Source organism: Lagenorhynchus albirostris, chromosome 16 (genome assembly GCF_949774975.1).
Source record: "Lagenorhynchus albirostris chromosome 16, mLagAlb1.1, whole genome shotgun sequence".
NCBI classification, from domain to species: domain Eukaryota; kingdom Metazoa; phylum Chordata; class Mammalia; order Artiodactyla; family Delphinidae; genus Lagenorhynchus; species Lagenorhynchus albirostris.
The window spans coordinates 14,454,654-14,472,005 of record NC_083110.1 but is presented as its reverse complement, the minus strand read 5'-3'; the positions used below and the strand labels follow the sequence as shown (position 1 = coordinate 14,472,005).

The following is a 17,352-nucleotide window of genomic DNA, read 5'->3' as shown; positions in this document are numbered from 1 at the left end:
AATCTCATGAATGTCCACCATATGTGGGTGTTAGCCTGTGTCCTCAGATTTCACCCACCATCTTACATCTTGCTTCTTTGATTTCTTCTCACATCTTAATTAGCTGAATTCTTGTTGGCTCTGTATCTCAAAAGTGTTGATCAACTTAGTGTTCCTGGCTTTGGATGAGAAGTCACATCTTAATAGGTGGCAAGAGACTATTTGGAATCATCTGAATCTGGAGTCAAACACTGACTGCTCCCCTCACCTACCTATGTGCTCTTTGACAAATCACTTTACTTTTCTAATCCTCAGTTTCCTAATTTATCGGATTTTTTGTGCAACAGCCAACAACCCGCAAATCCTGGCAAACCTTCTTCATGTCTTAAAACTCAGAGCAGGTATCTCCTCCAGGCCTTCCTTTCCCTCTGAGCTGAATGAAGTGTCCCTCCTCTCCTCACCGAAACCTACTACTTACAAATCTATCAGTATACTTAGGATGTTGAGTTATTAAAATGACTCCTTGTGTCTTCATCTATATGCTCCCTTTTAGCATGTGTCTAGTTTATCTTTGGCAATAAGTGATGAAGTTGAACGAGCCTGGTGTAGTTATGATGGCGGATAATGGCTGACATTTCCTTTTTAATATTAATAACACCCATCTCTTAGTTAACAAGTACCCACTGTTTGCCAAACACTACTGCAGGCCCCTGAAATATATTATCGCTTCCATTCTTCACAATTCTGTGTAGTATGCATTATTATCCCCATTTCATTGATAAGGAAACCAAGACTTGCTAAGGTTACAAATCTTGCCCCAGTTTACAGAGCTAATAGGTAACAGAAGCAGAATTTAAATTATCTTCCTGATCCAAAGCCTATTCTCTTTGTGTGAGCTCAGCTTTTCTCCACTCTCACTGTCATGATGATAGATCTCCCTAAAAATGGACACTGGACATATTTCCATTTTTTTAGCATTGTATATGCTTTATTATTTGTCCTGGAAGGAAACGTTTTTGAGTCTCAGTTCCATTTGCGTGCTGTAAAAAATGATCTGTGGGGTATTAACAGCTCATAGAAACTAAGAGCTAACCTGATTTGAAACCAGGATCTTATGTCCAAATTAGAATTCAAGATCTGGCTTACAGCCCATTTCACAGATAGAAAAATGGAGACACGAAGATACAGAATGATTGCTGGACTCGAATAGGGCACTGGTGCAACAGGCTTCAGGTGTCCAGTCTCTCAGGAAGGCACCATGTGTTTGGAAAGAGTATGGACTGTGTAACCAAACAAGGCAAGATGCAAATACTGACTGCTGCTTGATATGTGACCTCAGGCAAGTTTTCTAACTTCTCTGACATTGCTTCCTCATTTGTAAAAAGAATATAATAATGCCTACCTTAGAGAGGTACAGTGAGTATTGGAGATGACTTATGGGAAGTACCCAATACAGTGCCTGGCACAGAGTAAGTGCTCATTAAATGTTAGTTCTCTCTCTCCATCACAGTTGAGCCCTTACCTGGAGCACACATGGTCTTCGACAGGGCAACGGTCTTCCCCCCGCTTCTTGGCACCCAAATAAATCTCTCAGTGTAGAAATCTAGAGCTAAGTATGTATGAAGCCGAGTCCATTCTAAAGGTTTTTTTTCTTAATTTAAAGGAAGAAAAAGTAAAAAGTGCTGACCCAATATTTCTACTATTCAATCATTAAATATTAATCGATGTCAATGCATTTGAGGGAGCCTTTAGCTGTGACAGGTGAGCGGAAAGTAGAAATTCTGAATTAACGAGGCCTCCCAGCCTCTCTGGCTAAATGCCAGGGCGCAGGGTGTGGTGGAGAATGATTAACTGATAAAAACAACCTTCTGAAAACGATCAGTAACTATGAAATTGGATACAAAGACAAGGCTTCTCTTATTTTTCCCAAAACACTTTTTTCTCTTCGGGATTTTTCTCTTTTTTGTTTCTTTTTTTTTTCTGAATCGACCCTGATTCAATACCCCCTAAGTCAGAATGCCCTTAACTGTTTTGTTTAGACTGGTCTATGAAATGATTAGGCTGTTGAAATGATGAATCAAGGAACACTGCAGGATTTTTCACAGTCTCTCTGAACAATGCCCCGTATCACACTTACACTGACAGGCTGTATTTTTATATTTGACATGTGAGAGGAACATGGAAAATAACACACTGACAGCGCCTTAGATACCAGTCATATATCTTCCTAACACAGATTGATGGGTGGAAAAGAATATTATTTAGTGAACCCTTCTTAAGCTCTCCAAGGAAAATATATAGATCCACCAGTGGATTGACTTGAAACTCATATTAACATTCCTTACAAGCAAGAAACAGAAAAGCAACCACCATCCATTTCGGCACTAGCACACGGATCAGAAAAATTAGCAGAAACCAATCCCGTACCTGTACATTTCTCACTGATGGGTCGTGGTTTGCTCTTCCCCAGCCTAGGAATCAGAGTAGGTGAGATCTTCTCCATCGAGGCACATTGATCTTTCGTAACTTCAAACTAAAGGTGAAAGATAAGCTGCTCGGAAAATTGAAGCCACAGCTAGAGCTGCTCAGGGAAACAAGCTGAAACAGAAACAATCTGAGATGGAATAGCCCTGGCTAACTGCATGAGTTAAGGGGAGACTCAAAGAACCACATGGGATTGTGGCTGACACAGTACTAGGGGACAGAAGCATAAGGGAAGAGAAAGAAAAGAATGCCTCCTGCAGTGGAAGCTGCAATGTGCCAGAAAGTTCCCCTCCAGGAAGGCGGGGTTTATTCCCATAGTTGCTAGGCCTACTGCTGCTGACAGCTCTCAGTCATTAGCCCTTGTCGGGAAGTGCCCCTGCGGTATTCTCCCTCTTGGAACAGCCCACATCCAGAGACTGGTCAATACGAAAGGATAAAGGCCTGGCCCCTGATGTTTAAAGGAACACGTCTGGAGGGTCACCCTAGGTTCAGAGCCCTGTGAGTCAGCTAAGACCTGCATAAGACTCCACCCAATGCCCAGTCTTGCTTCCTCCCCTTTTCTGATACGGGTGTCAAGCCCTGAGCATTCGTTCCTCAATAAATTCCCTGCCTTCCCATCATCTCAGAGTCTGTTTCCAGAAATACCCAAACTTCAACACTCCCTTCACCTCCAACTCCCCTAACATACCACGCGACTTAAATATCCCAAGGAGTAAAATCCCGTGATGCTATCAGAAATGTGTATGTTTAATCCACCACATCATTTCGAAACCCAAGTCACAGTCATTTCAAGTTTCAAGATGCAAAATAAAAACAGAGAAAGACGAGCACCACCTTGTGGAAGGAACCGGCACTGCAAATTTCAAATCCTCTCTTTGGTGTAACACAGGGTTTTTGTTGGTTGGTTGGGTTTTGCTTGTTTCTTTGTTCTCCACTATATGCCTAAACTGAGGCAAAAGCAAGTGAAGAAAATCATCTGGGAATTCTAACACCAAAAGAGAAATAGAGGAGATAAATACTTTTCCTATTCTAGATGATACAAAAGGATCAAGAACCAAGTACCCAGAACATTGATTCTTAGGATTCAGAGGACCCGGCACCCCTGCTTCTAATGGCAAACAGTGGGATAGGAAGACATTGAACAAGCATTTCACTGATTTTGGAGTGGAGACAAAGGGAACCAGAGACTTGTTTAGAATCTGACAGCAAGTTTTTAGCATTTGGCTCTAAGAGTACCAAGTCCTTTGCTGCCCCATGGCTCTGTCTAATTTCCTTAGTTTTTTCCTCTGTGTCTCTATTATCCTTTTGCTTCCTCTGTTTCTGCTGTCTCCTCTATGGCTCTCCTTCCCCTTTCCTCTCCCTCCCACTTTACCAGAACTTTTTTTTTACTGACTGGAGTTTCAATAGTAGTTGTATCGCACAGACTGCTATTTCAGCAGTAAAGCACTGATTTGGAAGAGGGAAAGAAGAACTTTTCATGTCTGTGTGCAAATGTGATTCAAATACAGTGAACTAATTATTCTCTAAAACTTAATTAAAACCAATAATAAAAAAAAAAAAGGAGACAACTCTGGAGGGAGCAGTAACTCCCTTGGCAGGACCTGGGTGAGGTGCATTCAGCTGGGACTTTTAAAACTGAACATTTGATTTAGCCCCATGATTTTCAGAGGACTTGCTTTGGTTTTATCTGCTACTAAAATGCTTTTAAGTATTTAATGCTTTACCCCAATTGGGGGAAGTTCTGTTAGGTTTCTCTAACATTTCCCACAGAAAAGCTGTGGGTTTTTATTTGTGACTAGAATATTTTGGGGCTTTGAAAATTACCACAAAAATAAAAAATGCTACTTTTGAAGTTTTCCAGATGTAGGCAAGTATATTTTCATATATCTTACAGCACATATCTGGTTCTGAAGTGATTTTGTCTGACAGAATGAATAAACAATGTCACATAGAACAGGCAGAAATAGCAACTTCATGCTGAGATCCCATGACACCGTAAGTTTCTTAATTGTAAAATTCTATCTCAATCACTTTTAAAATATGTTGCACCAAACAAAGAGACTGAGAAGACACTGACGGATGGATGGATGGATGCATGCATGCATAGGTGGATGGATGGATGGATGAATAGGTGAATGGATGGATGGACAGGCGGGGGGATGGATGGATAGATGGATAGGTGGATGGATGGATGGATAGATGGATGGATGCATAGGTAAACGGGGGTGGATGGACAGATAGATGGATGGATGCATAGGTGGATGGATGGATAGATGGATAGGTGGATGGATGGATAGATGGATGGATGCATAGGTAGACGGGGGTGGATGGACAGATAGATGGATAGGTGGATGGATGGATGGATAGGTGGATGGATGAATGGATGCATAGGTGGGTGGATGGGTGGGTGGATGGATGGATGGATGGATAGGTGGGTGGGTGGATGGATGGATGGATGGATGGATGGATGGATGGATGGACAGACGGATGGACGGATGGATGGATGGATGGACGGATGGATGGATGGATAGGTGGATGGACGGACGGACGGACGGACGGATGGATGGATGGACGGATGGATGGATAGGTGGATGGACAGACGGACGGATGGATGGATGGACGGATGGATGGATGGATAGGTGGATGGATGGATACATGGATGGATGGATGGATAGGTGGATGGATGGATGGATGGATGGATGGATGGATGGATAGGTGGATGGATGGATGGACGGATGGATGGATGGATGGATGGACGGATAGGTGGATGGATGGATACATGGATGGATGGATGGATGCCTAGGTGGATGGGTGGTTGGGTGGATGGATGGATAGGTGGGTTGGTGGGTGTAAGGATGGATGGATGGATAGATGCATAGGTGGATGGGTGGGTGGATGGATGGATGCATGCATGAATAGGTGGATGGATGCATAGGTGGATGGGTGGGTGGGTGGGTGGACTGATGCATGAATGGATGGATGGACAGGTGAATGGAGGGGTGGATGGATGGATAGGTGGACGGATGGATAGATAGATGGATGGATGGATGGATACATAGGTGGATGGGTGGGTGGATGGACTGATGGATGAGTGGATAGATGGATGGATGGAAGCAGAGATGGATGGATGGACGTTTGGATGCATAGGTGGATGGATGGTGGATGGATGGATGGATGGATGGATGGATGCTTAGGTGGATGGATGGATAGGTAGGTGGGTGGATGGATGGATGGATGGATGGACGGATGCATAGGTGGATGGGTGGGTGGATAGATGAATGGATGGATGGATGCATATGTGGATGGATATATGTATGGATAGGTAGATGGATGGATGGATGGACAGATGGGTGGATAGACGAATGGATGGATGGATGCATAGGTGGATGGATGGATGAGTGGACAGATGGATGGATGGATGATGGATGGATGGATGGGTGGGTAGATGGATGGATGGATGGATGGATGGATGGATGGATGGATGGATGGATGGGTGGGTGGGTGGGTGGATGGATGGATGCGTAGGTGGGTGGATGGATGGATGGACAGGCAGGGGGATGGATGGATAGATGGATAGGTGGATGGATGGATAGATAGACGGATGGAAGAATGCATAGGTAGACGGGGGTGGATGTATGGATGGATGGATGCATAGGTGGATGGATGGATGGATGGATGCATGCATATGTGGATGGGTAGATGAGTGGATGGATGGATGGATGGATGGATGGATGGATGGATGGATGGATGGATGTATGGATGGATGGACGGATGGATGGGTGGGTGGATGGGCGGATGGATAGATAGGTGGATGTATGGACAGATAGGTGGATGGATGACTGCATGTACAGGTAGATGGATGGCTGCATGCATAGGTGGATGGATAGATGGATGGATAGGTGGGTGGATGGATGGATGGATGGATGGATGGATGGATGGATGGATGGATGGATGGATGGATAGGTAGGTGGGTGGGTGGGTGGGTGGATGGATGGATGGATGCCTAGGTGGATGGGTGGTTGTGTGGATGGATGGATAGACTGATGGATCAATGGATGGATGGATGGATGGATGGATGGATAGACGGATGGATAGACGGATGGATGGGTGCATATAGGTGGATGGGTGGGTGAGTGGGTGGATGGATAGATGGATGGACAGGCGTGTGGATGGACGGATGGATGGATAGGTGGGTTGGTGGGTGTAAGGATGGACGGATGGATAGATGCATAGGTGGATGGGTGGGTGGATGGATGGATGCATGCATGCATAGGTGGATGAATGCATAGGTGGATGGGTGGGTGGGTGGGTGGATTGATGCATGGATGGATGGATGGAGAGATGGATGGATGGATAGGTGAATGGAGGGGCAGATGGATGGATAGGTGGACGGATGGATAGATAGATGGATGGATGGATGGACGCATAGGTGGATGGGTGGGTGGATGGATGGACTGATGGATGGGTGGATGGATGGACTGATGGATGGGTGGACGGATGGATGGATGGAAGCATAGATGGATGGGTGGGTGGGTGGATGGATGGTTGGATGCATAGGTGGATGGATGGATGGATGGATGAATGGGTGGATGGATGGATGGATCCGTGGATGGATGGATCCGTGGATGGATGGATCCGTGGATGGATGGATCAACAGGTGGGTGGGTGGATGGATGGATGGATAGGTGGGTGGGTAGATGGATGGTTGGATGGATGGATAGATATATGGATGTATGGATAGATAGATAGATAGATAGATGGATGGATGGATGGACGGATGGATGGATGGAAGCATAGATGGATGGGTGGGTGGGTGGATGGATGGTTGGATGCATAGGTGGATGGATGGATGGATGGATGGATGAATGGGTGGATGGATGGATGGATCCGTGGATGGATGGATCCGTGGATGGATGGATCCGTGGATGGATGGATCAACAGGTGGGTGGGTGGATGGATGGATGGATGGATGGATGGATGGATGGATGGATGGATGGATGGATGGATGGATAGGTGGGTGGGTAGATGGATGGTTGGATGGATGGATAGATATATGGATGTATGGATAGATAGATAGATAGATAGATAGATAGATAGATGGATGGATGGATGGATGCATAGGTGGATGGATGCATAGGTGGATGGATGGATAGATATTTGGATATATGGATGGATGGATAGATAGATGGATGGATGGATGGATGCATAGGTGGATGGATGGATGCACGGATAGGTGGATGGATGGATGCATGGGTAGGTGGATGGATGGATAAGCGGGTGGGTGGGTGGGTGGGTGGATGGATGCATATGTGGGAGGATGGATGGATGGATGGACTGATGCTTTGGTGGAGGGATGCATAGGTGGATGGACGGATGGATGCATAGGTTGATGGATGGATGGATGGATAGGTGGGAGGATGGATGGATGCATAGGTAGGTGGGTGGGTGGGTGGGTGGACGGATTGACGGATGGATGGATGCATACATGCATGCATAGGTGGATGGATGGATGTATGGATAGGTGAGAGGATGGATGGACTGATGGATGGATGGATGGATGGAAAGGTGAATGGATATGTGTATGGATGGATAGATGGATTGATGGATGGATGCATAGTTGGATGAGTGGTTGGATAGGTGAATGGATAGGTGGGTGGATGGATAGATGGACATATGAAATAAATCCATGAATCACAGAATGTTGGGATACGCTTGCCCATATTCTTCCTGCTGGAAGTGGAATTAGAGGAAGGGATTGAAGCTGCTCTACTAACTCTAGTTAAGAGTAGAGGAAGACTGCTAAGCATGGAATCCCAATGGAATCTCATACCCAGCACCAGCTTTGGTGGTGGTACTCGATAAACATCGGTAGGTAGGAACTCGATAAACACTGGATAAATCGAACTGTCAGACTGATCAACGTTTGCCTCAAGGGTACTGCAGGAGGAGGGCCAATGGTGATTATTTCTAATATGTTATTATGAAAATTTCCAACATATAGAAAATTTAAAATAATTTTACATGAAACATCTCTACACCTGGGACCTAGATTTCACCATTAACATTTCATTCTAGTACTTGATTTACCACATAATTCTCTATTTATCCATCCTCATATTCGTCTAACAACTATTTTTATGCATTTCAAATTAAATTGCAGACATTGGTTGCCTTCTCCATAAATACTTATACATACCATTAGAGTTCAATATTTGTTCTGAGTCTTTTCCTTGGATATCAAAGTGGTCATTCACCGAATTTTGACAACTGCAAACATCTGTGCTATCCAAATCCCTATCGAGATATAGAACATTACCATCACCCCAGAAAATGTAGCAGTGGGGACTTGAGATTCTTTGAATTATTTCTTTACCCTTTTACCGAGAAAGAGACTGGGCTGGGTGTAACTTTAAAAGTTTAAAATTTGATAGGAACTGTCCCCACACTCACAAACTGCTTCAGACCTCAAGCCGTTAAAGAGTCACTTTCCTCTATTTGTTTTAGAAAAATCCAAACTGCAAATGCACAGTTGATGGCAGGGGAGAGATTTACGCGAATGTACAACATTAGCTGAATGTCCAGTAAGTTGTTAAGCAGGCAGGAGAGAATAAGGCAAAATTAGCTTCCCTAATTTCTTATGCCAATTTTTAAAAAATAATATATACAAGTAACTTCTTTCATAATGACAGGTATGCTTTCAGTCTTAATATCTGTAGTATGCTTTCTTTGTACTGGATGTTCTCGGGATATCACCTTTATGGGGGAAGAGAAAAACCAAGAAACCCTCTGTGAAGTTGTGCATGTTGCCAAGTTGAATCCAGTGCCAAGCTAAATCCCTACCACATGGTACATATAAACTGAATCTCTTCCAAATGCATGGCTCCTCCTTAAGTAGCTGTGTTGACTAATTACTTTCATCAGGATAATTGCACCTAAGGAAAGGGTACAATTATTTCTACCAAGTGGAATGCTGACATCGTTTAATGAAGAATTAATGCATGTGGTGACAACACTATGTATTTAGAGAGGAAATAAAGTAGTTACCAACAATCTGTTTCCAAGAAAGAATTTTTAAGCATGTCTGGTATACTCTTAAGTATTCAGAATAAAGCTAATAGACATTTCCACAGCACACAAGACTCAGGCTCTGTCTAAGGCAGTGCATGCCAATGAATTGTCATCAACCAGGCATTAATGGGCCCTATGTCATAGTTAAAGAGCAGAGCAGCAATTAAATTGGGCTCAACTAGCGCCCACTCAAAGCACCACATTTCAAAGTGACCCTTCCAGTCACTGTTCCACACAAATAGTAAACCCACATCATCCTTCTTTGTGGGAGTGGCAAATTTTAGAAAACTGCAGTGCAGAAGGATTATAATTAAAATATCCAATTATTGACTGGGAACATGAAGAGCCACAGATAGATAAGAACCCTGAAATTTATAATACGTAAATCTGTTATTTATTCATTCAACACATATTGATCAATTGACTATTACATGGAAGGTGTTATGCAAATTGCTATATAGTAACCCAAAAGGAATCAGAAAAGAAACCTACTTTCAAGAGGCTTATTAGCCCAAAAGGACCATCCAATCATTCATTCAGCAAGTCTCTACTGGGAACTCCACTGGCCAAATACTCCTTCAAGATGAGGCACCCATTTCCCCAGCTGCCAGGGTTACAAACTGCTGGTAGTTCACAACTGAGTTCCTCTCCAAGAATTGCTTTAGGCTGAAGGAAGACACATCCTCCTTTCTGGAGGCATCAGCATCCACTGACCAATGGTGCTGGAGTCCAAAGGTTCTTGACTCAATTAGGACAACTGAGAAGCACATCACAGCTCCAGCTCCAGATCTCACTGTAGGATCAACTGAGGTCTCTCTTGTGACTGCATCACAATTCAACTTCTCTCTGCCCAATCCTGCAGCTCACTCGTCACAGGTATTGTTACTAAAAGCACTTCTCAATTAACCTCCTGCATGCAAATCTCCAAGTCTTAGAGTTTGTCACCTGAGGAGCCAAACTGGGACAGTTCCTGCCAAACGTTATCCTAGGAAGACAACTAAAAAAGGGGATTTAGGAGACGGATAACCTACTCCAAAATAACTAGTGTGCAGTTACGTGCAATTATTATAAATTCCCTAATGGAGAACTGAGATGGAAAGGAAAGCCGAAGGATGAAACATGGCCAGCAGAATGTGGTATGAGAACATAAGGGCCTCCTTGGTGAGATTATAAGAAAGCTCTCAACTCCTGTAGCCAGAGGGCAGAAAAAGTTGAGGATCAGACCCAGGCAAAGCTACAGAGAAGGATGAATTCTCCACACCATCGTGTCTTCTATAGTAAGGGCAGGGCCCTGATTGGGAAGGAGTGGAACATGGAGACTTGGAATGGGAACACGCTGGTTGACGTACTAGAAAATCTTGAATCGTTAGATACATTCAGATCCCCCTGAATCCTCTAGCTGCTCGGAAGTGGTCCACTCCTCCCTCTTAAAGCCTTGCACTCCCCAAGCCACTTATGCTTGAAGATGGTGCAGAAGCTTTTGCTTTGCAAGATAACACACATCCCCTTATGATCTACCCCACCTTCCCTCTTGGCCATCAGATCATGGAGAAGGTTATAACAACCCATCTGGAGAAGTTCTGGGCCTGATAAAATAGGTTAGAGGTTATGCATCTAAGAAGCTATCGTGCCTAGCCAATACGTTCCAGCAGGAACCAGAAAAGTTTACATGGGATTGCATCTGAGGATGCCGTATCAAGGAGAACACAATGTGACCTTGGAAAGGGATGAGTTCATCAATATGTGAGCACTCCCCTGTGATCTAAGATCGTCATCCCATCAAGGATCTAAGATTGTCATCCCATCAAGGATCCCAGGAGACAGGGCTAATATGCTGCTAAGATGGTTCTTGGAATCGTGGACAAAGCAAGAGTCCACACCTAATAAAGGAGAAAGGTGACAGATGGTGGAGGCGGTAATCAAAAGATTTAGAGAAGTGAGCCTCCGAGATTGGATATACTACATAAGGTCAGAAGACCCACCCATCTACAATGCTCTATGGAAGGGCCTAGGGACAATTCATTTACCAAAGTATTAAGGAATTTGTCAATAAGAAGAGCACCAGCATAGTTAAGAAGCTCGTGATAGCTGTCCTTGGTAGTCCAGGACAGTAAGAGATTCTGCTAAAGAACTGGGCTCCCCGCTAACAATGGGTATGAGAGGATCAAGAAGCAAAAGAAGCCAGGTGGCTGCACTTAACAAAAAGGAAAGGTGAACACAATTGTCGTAATGAATTGTAAGGTCAAAGTGGTAACCGAGGAAGCTGACCTGTAAAGAACCATGGAGATGCTTAATAGAACACTATATTCCAAATGTCAAGATAAATGGGCAGCCTGCAAGAGTATCGCTCAACTGTACAATGAAAATAAATTAAGGATGGATGACCAACAAGCTGAAGGTGGATACCCCAATAAAAATTCACAATCTCTTGTCCAATGTCCATTCTCAGACCTGGATGCATTGGCCGATGGGTAGGTTATGTCGCCAGGAAAAAGAATCCCATGACACCATGACAAAGTTACTCGGAAATGATTCCTCCAGTTCTTCCACAAGGGGCTTCTGCCATATAATCAAATAACTGTACAGGGGAGAAAGAGAAATATCCAAACATTTTAAGAACTGTTGGACACAGAGCCCAAACTAACATTGATACCTGGTGACCCAAAGCATCATATGGCCCTCTGTTACAGTGCGGCCATATGGGTACCATGTAGTACATATTGTTGTGGCCCAATTCCTGCTTACTGTGGGTCCACTGGGGTGCATACACCTTCTCCATCATCACTTCCCCAGTACCTGAACGTATAATTGGCATGAACATACTTGGTAGTTGTTAGAAACTAGACATATCTTGTTTAGTTTGTAGGGTAAGAGTTACTGTGTTTGCAAAAGCCGAGTGAAAGACTAAGAACCTGCCTTCTCCTTCCCGTCCCTGGCCAAGAGAGTATTCTGGGACATCCTCTTCAAGCAAATGACAAATTATAGCATATCACAACCACTACCACAATGAAGGAAGCACGATACTTGGTAGGCCTTTTTAAGTTGTGTGTGCAGCACATTCCACACTTGGGAATACTGCTTCCACCCATTTACTGAGAAACTTGGGAGACTTCCAGCTTGAAGTGGGTCTCAGAGCATGAAAGACCGGCAATATGTCCAAAGTACAGTCCAAACAGTCCTTCCACTTGGGGCATAAGATCTAGCAGACCCTATGCTATTAGAAGTGTCTGTGTTGAGAACAGACATTGTATAGAGTTTATGGTAGGCTCCAGTAGAAGAATGATAATATAGACCCTTAGGTGTATACTATCTGTAGCAAGGCTCATTCTGTCTACTGCAGAGACCTCCAGGCCACTCACAAATAGCTCCCACATAGGGTACTGACCCCTAGTTGAGATGGAGCGTCAGACCAGAAAACATCAAGTGACCATGTGGCCAGAGCTGCCCGTCAGGATCTGGGTTGCCAAGCCCACCAGATCCAAGGTTCAGTGGCCCAGCATCAATCCATGGTAAGATGGAAGGGGCACTGCTGGTATCAGGCACAACCAAGTCAAGAGGACACAAGTAAGGTACATGGGCGGGTGGTCAGACTCCAGTACAGCCTCCACCACTGTGGCAGTGCCTGCCCCCAGGTTACACATGTGGCCTCATGGTGGGCACGGGGAGGGGACGGAGGATGACCTGGTAACAAAGAAGGAAAAAAACCAAATGGGTTCTATTCTGATGACACCTCACAAGCTGCTTTGTACTTCCCTTCTCTTCTCTTGATGGTCTAGGAAACGGATCATCTTGGAACTGTGATGCCACCTGCAGTTTAAATTAGGTTGTCATCTGATCAAAAAATTAGTCATACCACTTCCTTTCATGCATTCATTCATTCATGCATTCATTCACAACTACTTATTGAGCCCCTACTTTGTGAAGTATTATTTATTCTGGGTACTGGGAATACATCAATAAGTAAAATAGATTAAAATGTATATTTCTTCTTGAAACCCTTCAAGAAGCCTACATTGTAGTGGGGGGCATAAAACACAAACAAGTAGAAGATATAGTATATAAAGAGGTGATAAATACTATGGAGAAAAATTAAAAAGGAAGAGGGATTGAAGATGCCTGGAAGGTACACAGGGGTCCAGTTTTGAATAAGGTGGTTTAGAAAGGTCTCCAACAGTTAACTTTTAAGCAAAGGACTTAAGCATATATCTGTGACTAACATTCTAAGCAGAAAAAAAAGCAAAATGCAAAGGCCCTGAGGCAGTGGACTTGCCCAAAATATTCAAAGAACAGCAAAAAGGCCAGCAGGGCTGCAATATAGTAAGAAAGAACCGTTGTTGGAGGTGAGTTCAGAAAGATGACGGGCTACCAGATTTTGTAGGCTTAGGGAACATCCTAAGGACTTAGAATTTTTCTCAGAGTGAACGGGGAGCCATTGGTGGATTCTAAGCAGAGAATGGATACGATCTTACTAATAAATAAAAATAATTGCTCTGGTTTTGCCACTGTTGGTGGCATAACAATGGGAGCCCAAAAGTTACTGCCGTAATCCAGGGAGGAGACAATGGTAGCTTATAACAACATGATAAGGACAAAGCGAAGAGAAGTTGTATGAATTTGGATTTGTAAGGTCATATACAATTTGCAGGCAGATTAAATGTACGGTGAGAGAAACAGCTAGTGAAGAATGATTCTAAAGGTTTTCAGCTTAAACCACGGTGGATGGCGTTTCTATTATTTGAGATGGAGAAAAGTGAGAAAGAGCTTTGAGAGGAAAGATGAAGAATTCATTGTTGTGCTAAAATTAAGATGCCTACTAGACACCCAGTGGAGATGTTAGAGTATGCCAAGGGTCCACAAGTCTGGAGCTCAGGGCTGAGGGATGTATCTGAGGATCATTACCGTTGAGATGATATTTAAAGCCAGGAGGCAGATGAGATCCCTATGGGAACACAGGTAGGTAAAAAAGCAAAGGAGCTCAAGCCATAAGCCTTGGGTGCACTCTACCAGGAAAGCTGGGGGAATCAGGAGGAATCAGCAGAAGAAAATGAAAAAGAGCAGCTGGTAAGGTAGGAAAACCAAGAGCGTGTTGTGTCCTGGAAGCCAAAGTATTTCTAGAGGGATGGAGTGATCATCTGTGTCAAATGGCTCTGATAAATCAAGGAAGATGAAGGGTGAGAACTGACCTTTAGATTTTCCAATGTGAGAGACGTTGAGGATTTTGATAACAGTGGTGCCTGTATCATTCTTTTTTTTTTAACTGATTTTCACTGGAGTATAGTTGATTTACAAGATTGTATTAGTTTCTATTGTACAGCAAAGTGAATCAGTTATACATATACATATATCCACTCTTTTTTAGATTCTTTTCCCATATAGGTCATTACAGAGTATTGAGAAGAGTTCCCTCTGCTATACAGGAGGTCCTTATTTGTTATCTATTTTATATATAATAGTGTGTATATGTCAATCCCAATCTCCCAATTTATCCCTCCCCGCCCTTTCCCCCTGGTAACCACAAGTTTGCTTTCTACATCTGCGACTCTATTTCTGGTTTGTAAATAAGTTCATTTGTACCATTTTTTTAGATTCCACATATATCATTCTTCATCAATACTCAGATCAAGAACACGTACACCGGTGTCTCTCCCTCTCCCTCCCTCCCTCCATCTCTCTATCTCCCTCTTAAATGAGCTCCAACTCAGGAATCTATTTTTTACATGTGCATTCATATCTTCCTTAACCCTTCCTCATCTTTCTCTTTCATTCTTTCCCCCTTCTATCTCCCTAATTCACCTCTCTCTTTTCCCTCCACCCTACCCTTTGCATTTCCCTAAAAAGAAATGTAGAAAAATAATATAATGGTTCAAAATCTAAAAATGTTTTAAGAAAAACAGTCCCAAGGGAACAAGTACCATTAACCTCTAATTTACTTACAGTTGCTCAAAAGTTTCCTTCCGAATGCTAACAATACTCACCATCTACTTATTATTATCTTTGTTTATACACAGGAAGCAGGTTTCAGGATAAAACATGTCACATGCAATTTTCTTTTTCCTATAATCTAGCAAGTGATTGAAAATTATATTTCCCACTGTGTTTCCATTTCAAGTGTGCTGCATATTAAATAAACATTAATGGCCTCGCCTGGACTTCTTGGGAACAAGGACCATGTCTTTTGTTCCATACGCTCCCCCCCTTCCCCTGTGCCTGGCACAGTGATTCACATATGGCAGGAGTTCACTTAGTAGTGGTAACATTGAGGTAATATTTTTCCTGTGGACGGTTTTCGTTACAGGAAACTTGCCCACAACTGGACTTGAGGACACAGTCTCCCTGTACGATAAGATAAAGATATACGTATGTACCAAACCTTGCTCCTAAAGCAACAACATGGAAAGGGGACAGGAAGATAAAATGTCTACCAATCATGCACTGCAAAAATCACATGAAAAGTATGTAAATGGGCCAGGTGAGGACCTAGGGGAAAAGTCCATACATCCAGCCTAAAGAGGGAGCTGCTACCCAAGTCCAACTGATGGCAGCCATGCAAGAACACAAGCCTAGTGTTGTTGGGTCTTCCTGTTTCTCAAGAGAAGTAGGAAATTCAAGTTGGCTACTAACCCAATCTTCTTAAATGGGTATAAAAGAGTATCAAGAGCAACAGAAACGTTTACCAGAGGCTGGTCTACAGATGTGCCACCTCTGCCCTAGATAGGCGTGAAAACCTTTGAGGAAAGGAGCTAGTTTTGTAGCTCAGCCTGCATCGTTCCTCAGTGCTGCCTGCCACCTGTCCAAATGGGTACACTGCCTTGAGGTCATTACATAGATGGTGGGGAGAGACAATCACTACCGTCCTTCTGAAGATTCAGATTAAGGATGCTACATTAAGTTCCAAACATAAATTACACTATTTAACAGGAGCTACGCTCCCATCTGTATGTCTACAGATACCAAGTACTTCCTTTAATGACATAACCATGTGGACTGCTTGAGATGTCCCCCGTAAGTGATTTGTGTACATGTTCTTTTGCCTCATAAATACTCAGCATTATGGAGGGCTGTCCTATTTTTAGTTTTCTCATGGGTTATTCACGAGTTGTAGACAGACAGTGCATTCCTCAATTCTCCCAAAGCAGTGGATTCCTTTTCGTGTACCCGTGTCTTCCGGAAACAGCTTCCTTCCTATTCTGTTTCATTTAGCTGAAATCATCCTGGGTGAATAATAGGCTGGCATTCTCAAAATGCCAGTGTGTGTGTGTAGTATGTGTGTGTGTGCACGCATGTGCGTGTTCTCTCACCATCACCGTGGGGCTGGAAATTGTCTTTAAAACTTGCCCCAAAAACTGGGGTCACAAACTCAAATGCTATTATTTATCTTTCTCATGAACAAGAGAAAAGCTTTCTAAAAGCTCCCTAATGCATTTACTGGCTTTGGCCTGAAGAAACAGTTTGAACATATCCCTCAAGTGTTTGTCCCCGTTGAGGCATAATGCAGTTCCGGGCTTGGGCACAGCGCAGGTACAGTATGATTTGGGGCTAAACTATAATACATTGCCAAGTGAGAAGGTCTCTTGCTCCCCGGTGTTCTAAGGAATAATGGAGCATGGCGACACATTCCACTCTGTGCTAGCATTTCCCCTTGCAGGGACCTTAACAACCCTTTTTCCTAAGCTACCCCTAATCCTGGGGCGCAAGCTATTCCTTTTCATTGCTCTTCGAGCACATGTAAGCAAATGAGCCAGAGTGGAGAAAGCTCTGCTGGGGCTCCTTTGGCTTCTGTGGGGATTAGGCAGCTCTGCAGCCCTCAGTGGCCTCTGTCAT

At 43.6% G+C, this 17,352-nt stretch overlaps 1 protein-coding gene across 1 annotated transcript; it reads right to left on the bottom strand.

The window, feature by feature from the left end:
* Positions 1–5,360: 5,360 nt before the first annotated feature.
* Positions 5,361–6,576, bottom strand: LOC132507508 (guanine nucleotide exchange factor subunit RIC1-like; the record flags this gene model as incomplete). The annotated part of the gene is made up of 3 exons (XM_060126944.1): positions 6,159–6,576; positions 5,905–6,052; positions 5,361–5,538 (listed from the first exon to the last, which is right to left on the bottom strand). Coding segments are annotated over exons 1-3 (744 nt in total), but the record flags the coding sequence as incomplete, so codon positions are not given.
* Between the last annotated feature and the right edge of the window lie 10,776 nt (positions 6,577–17,352).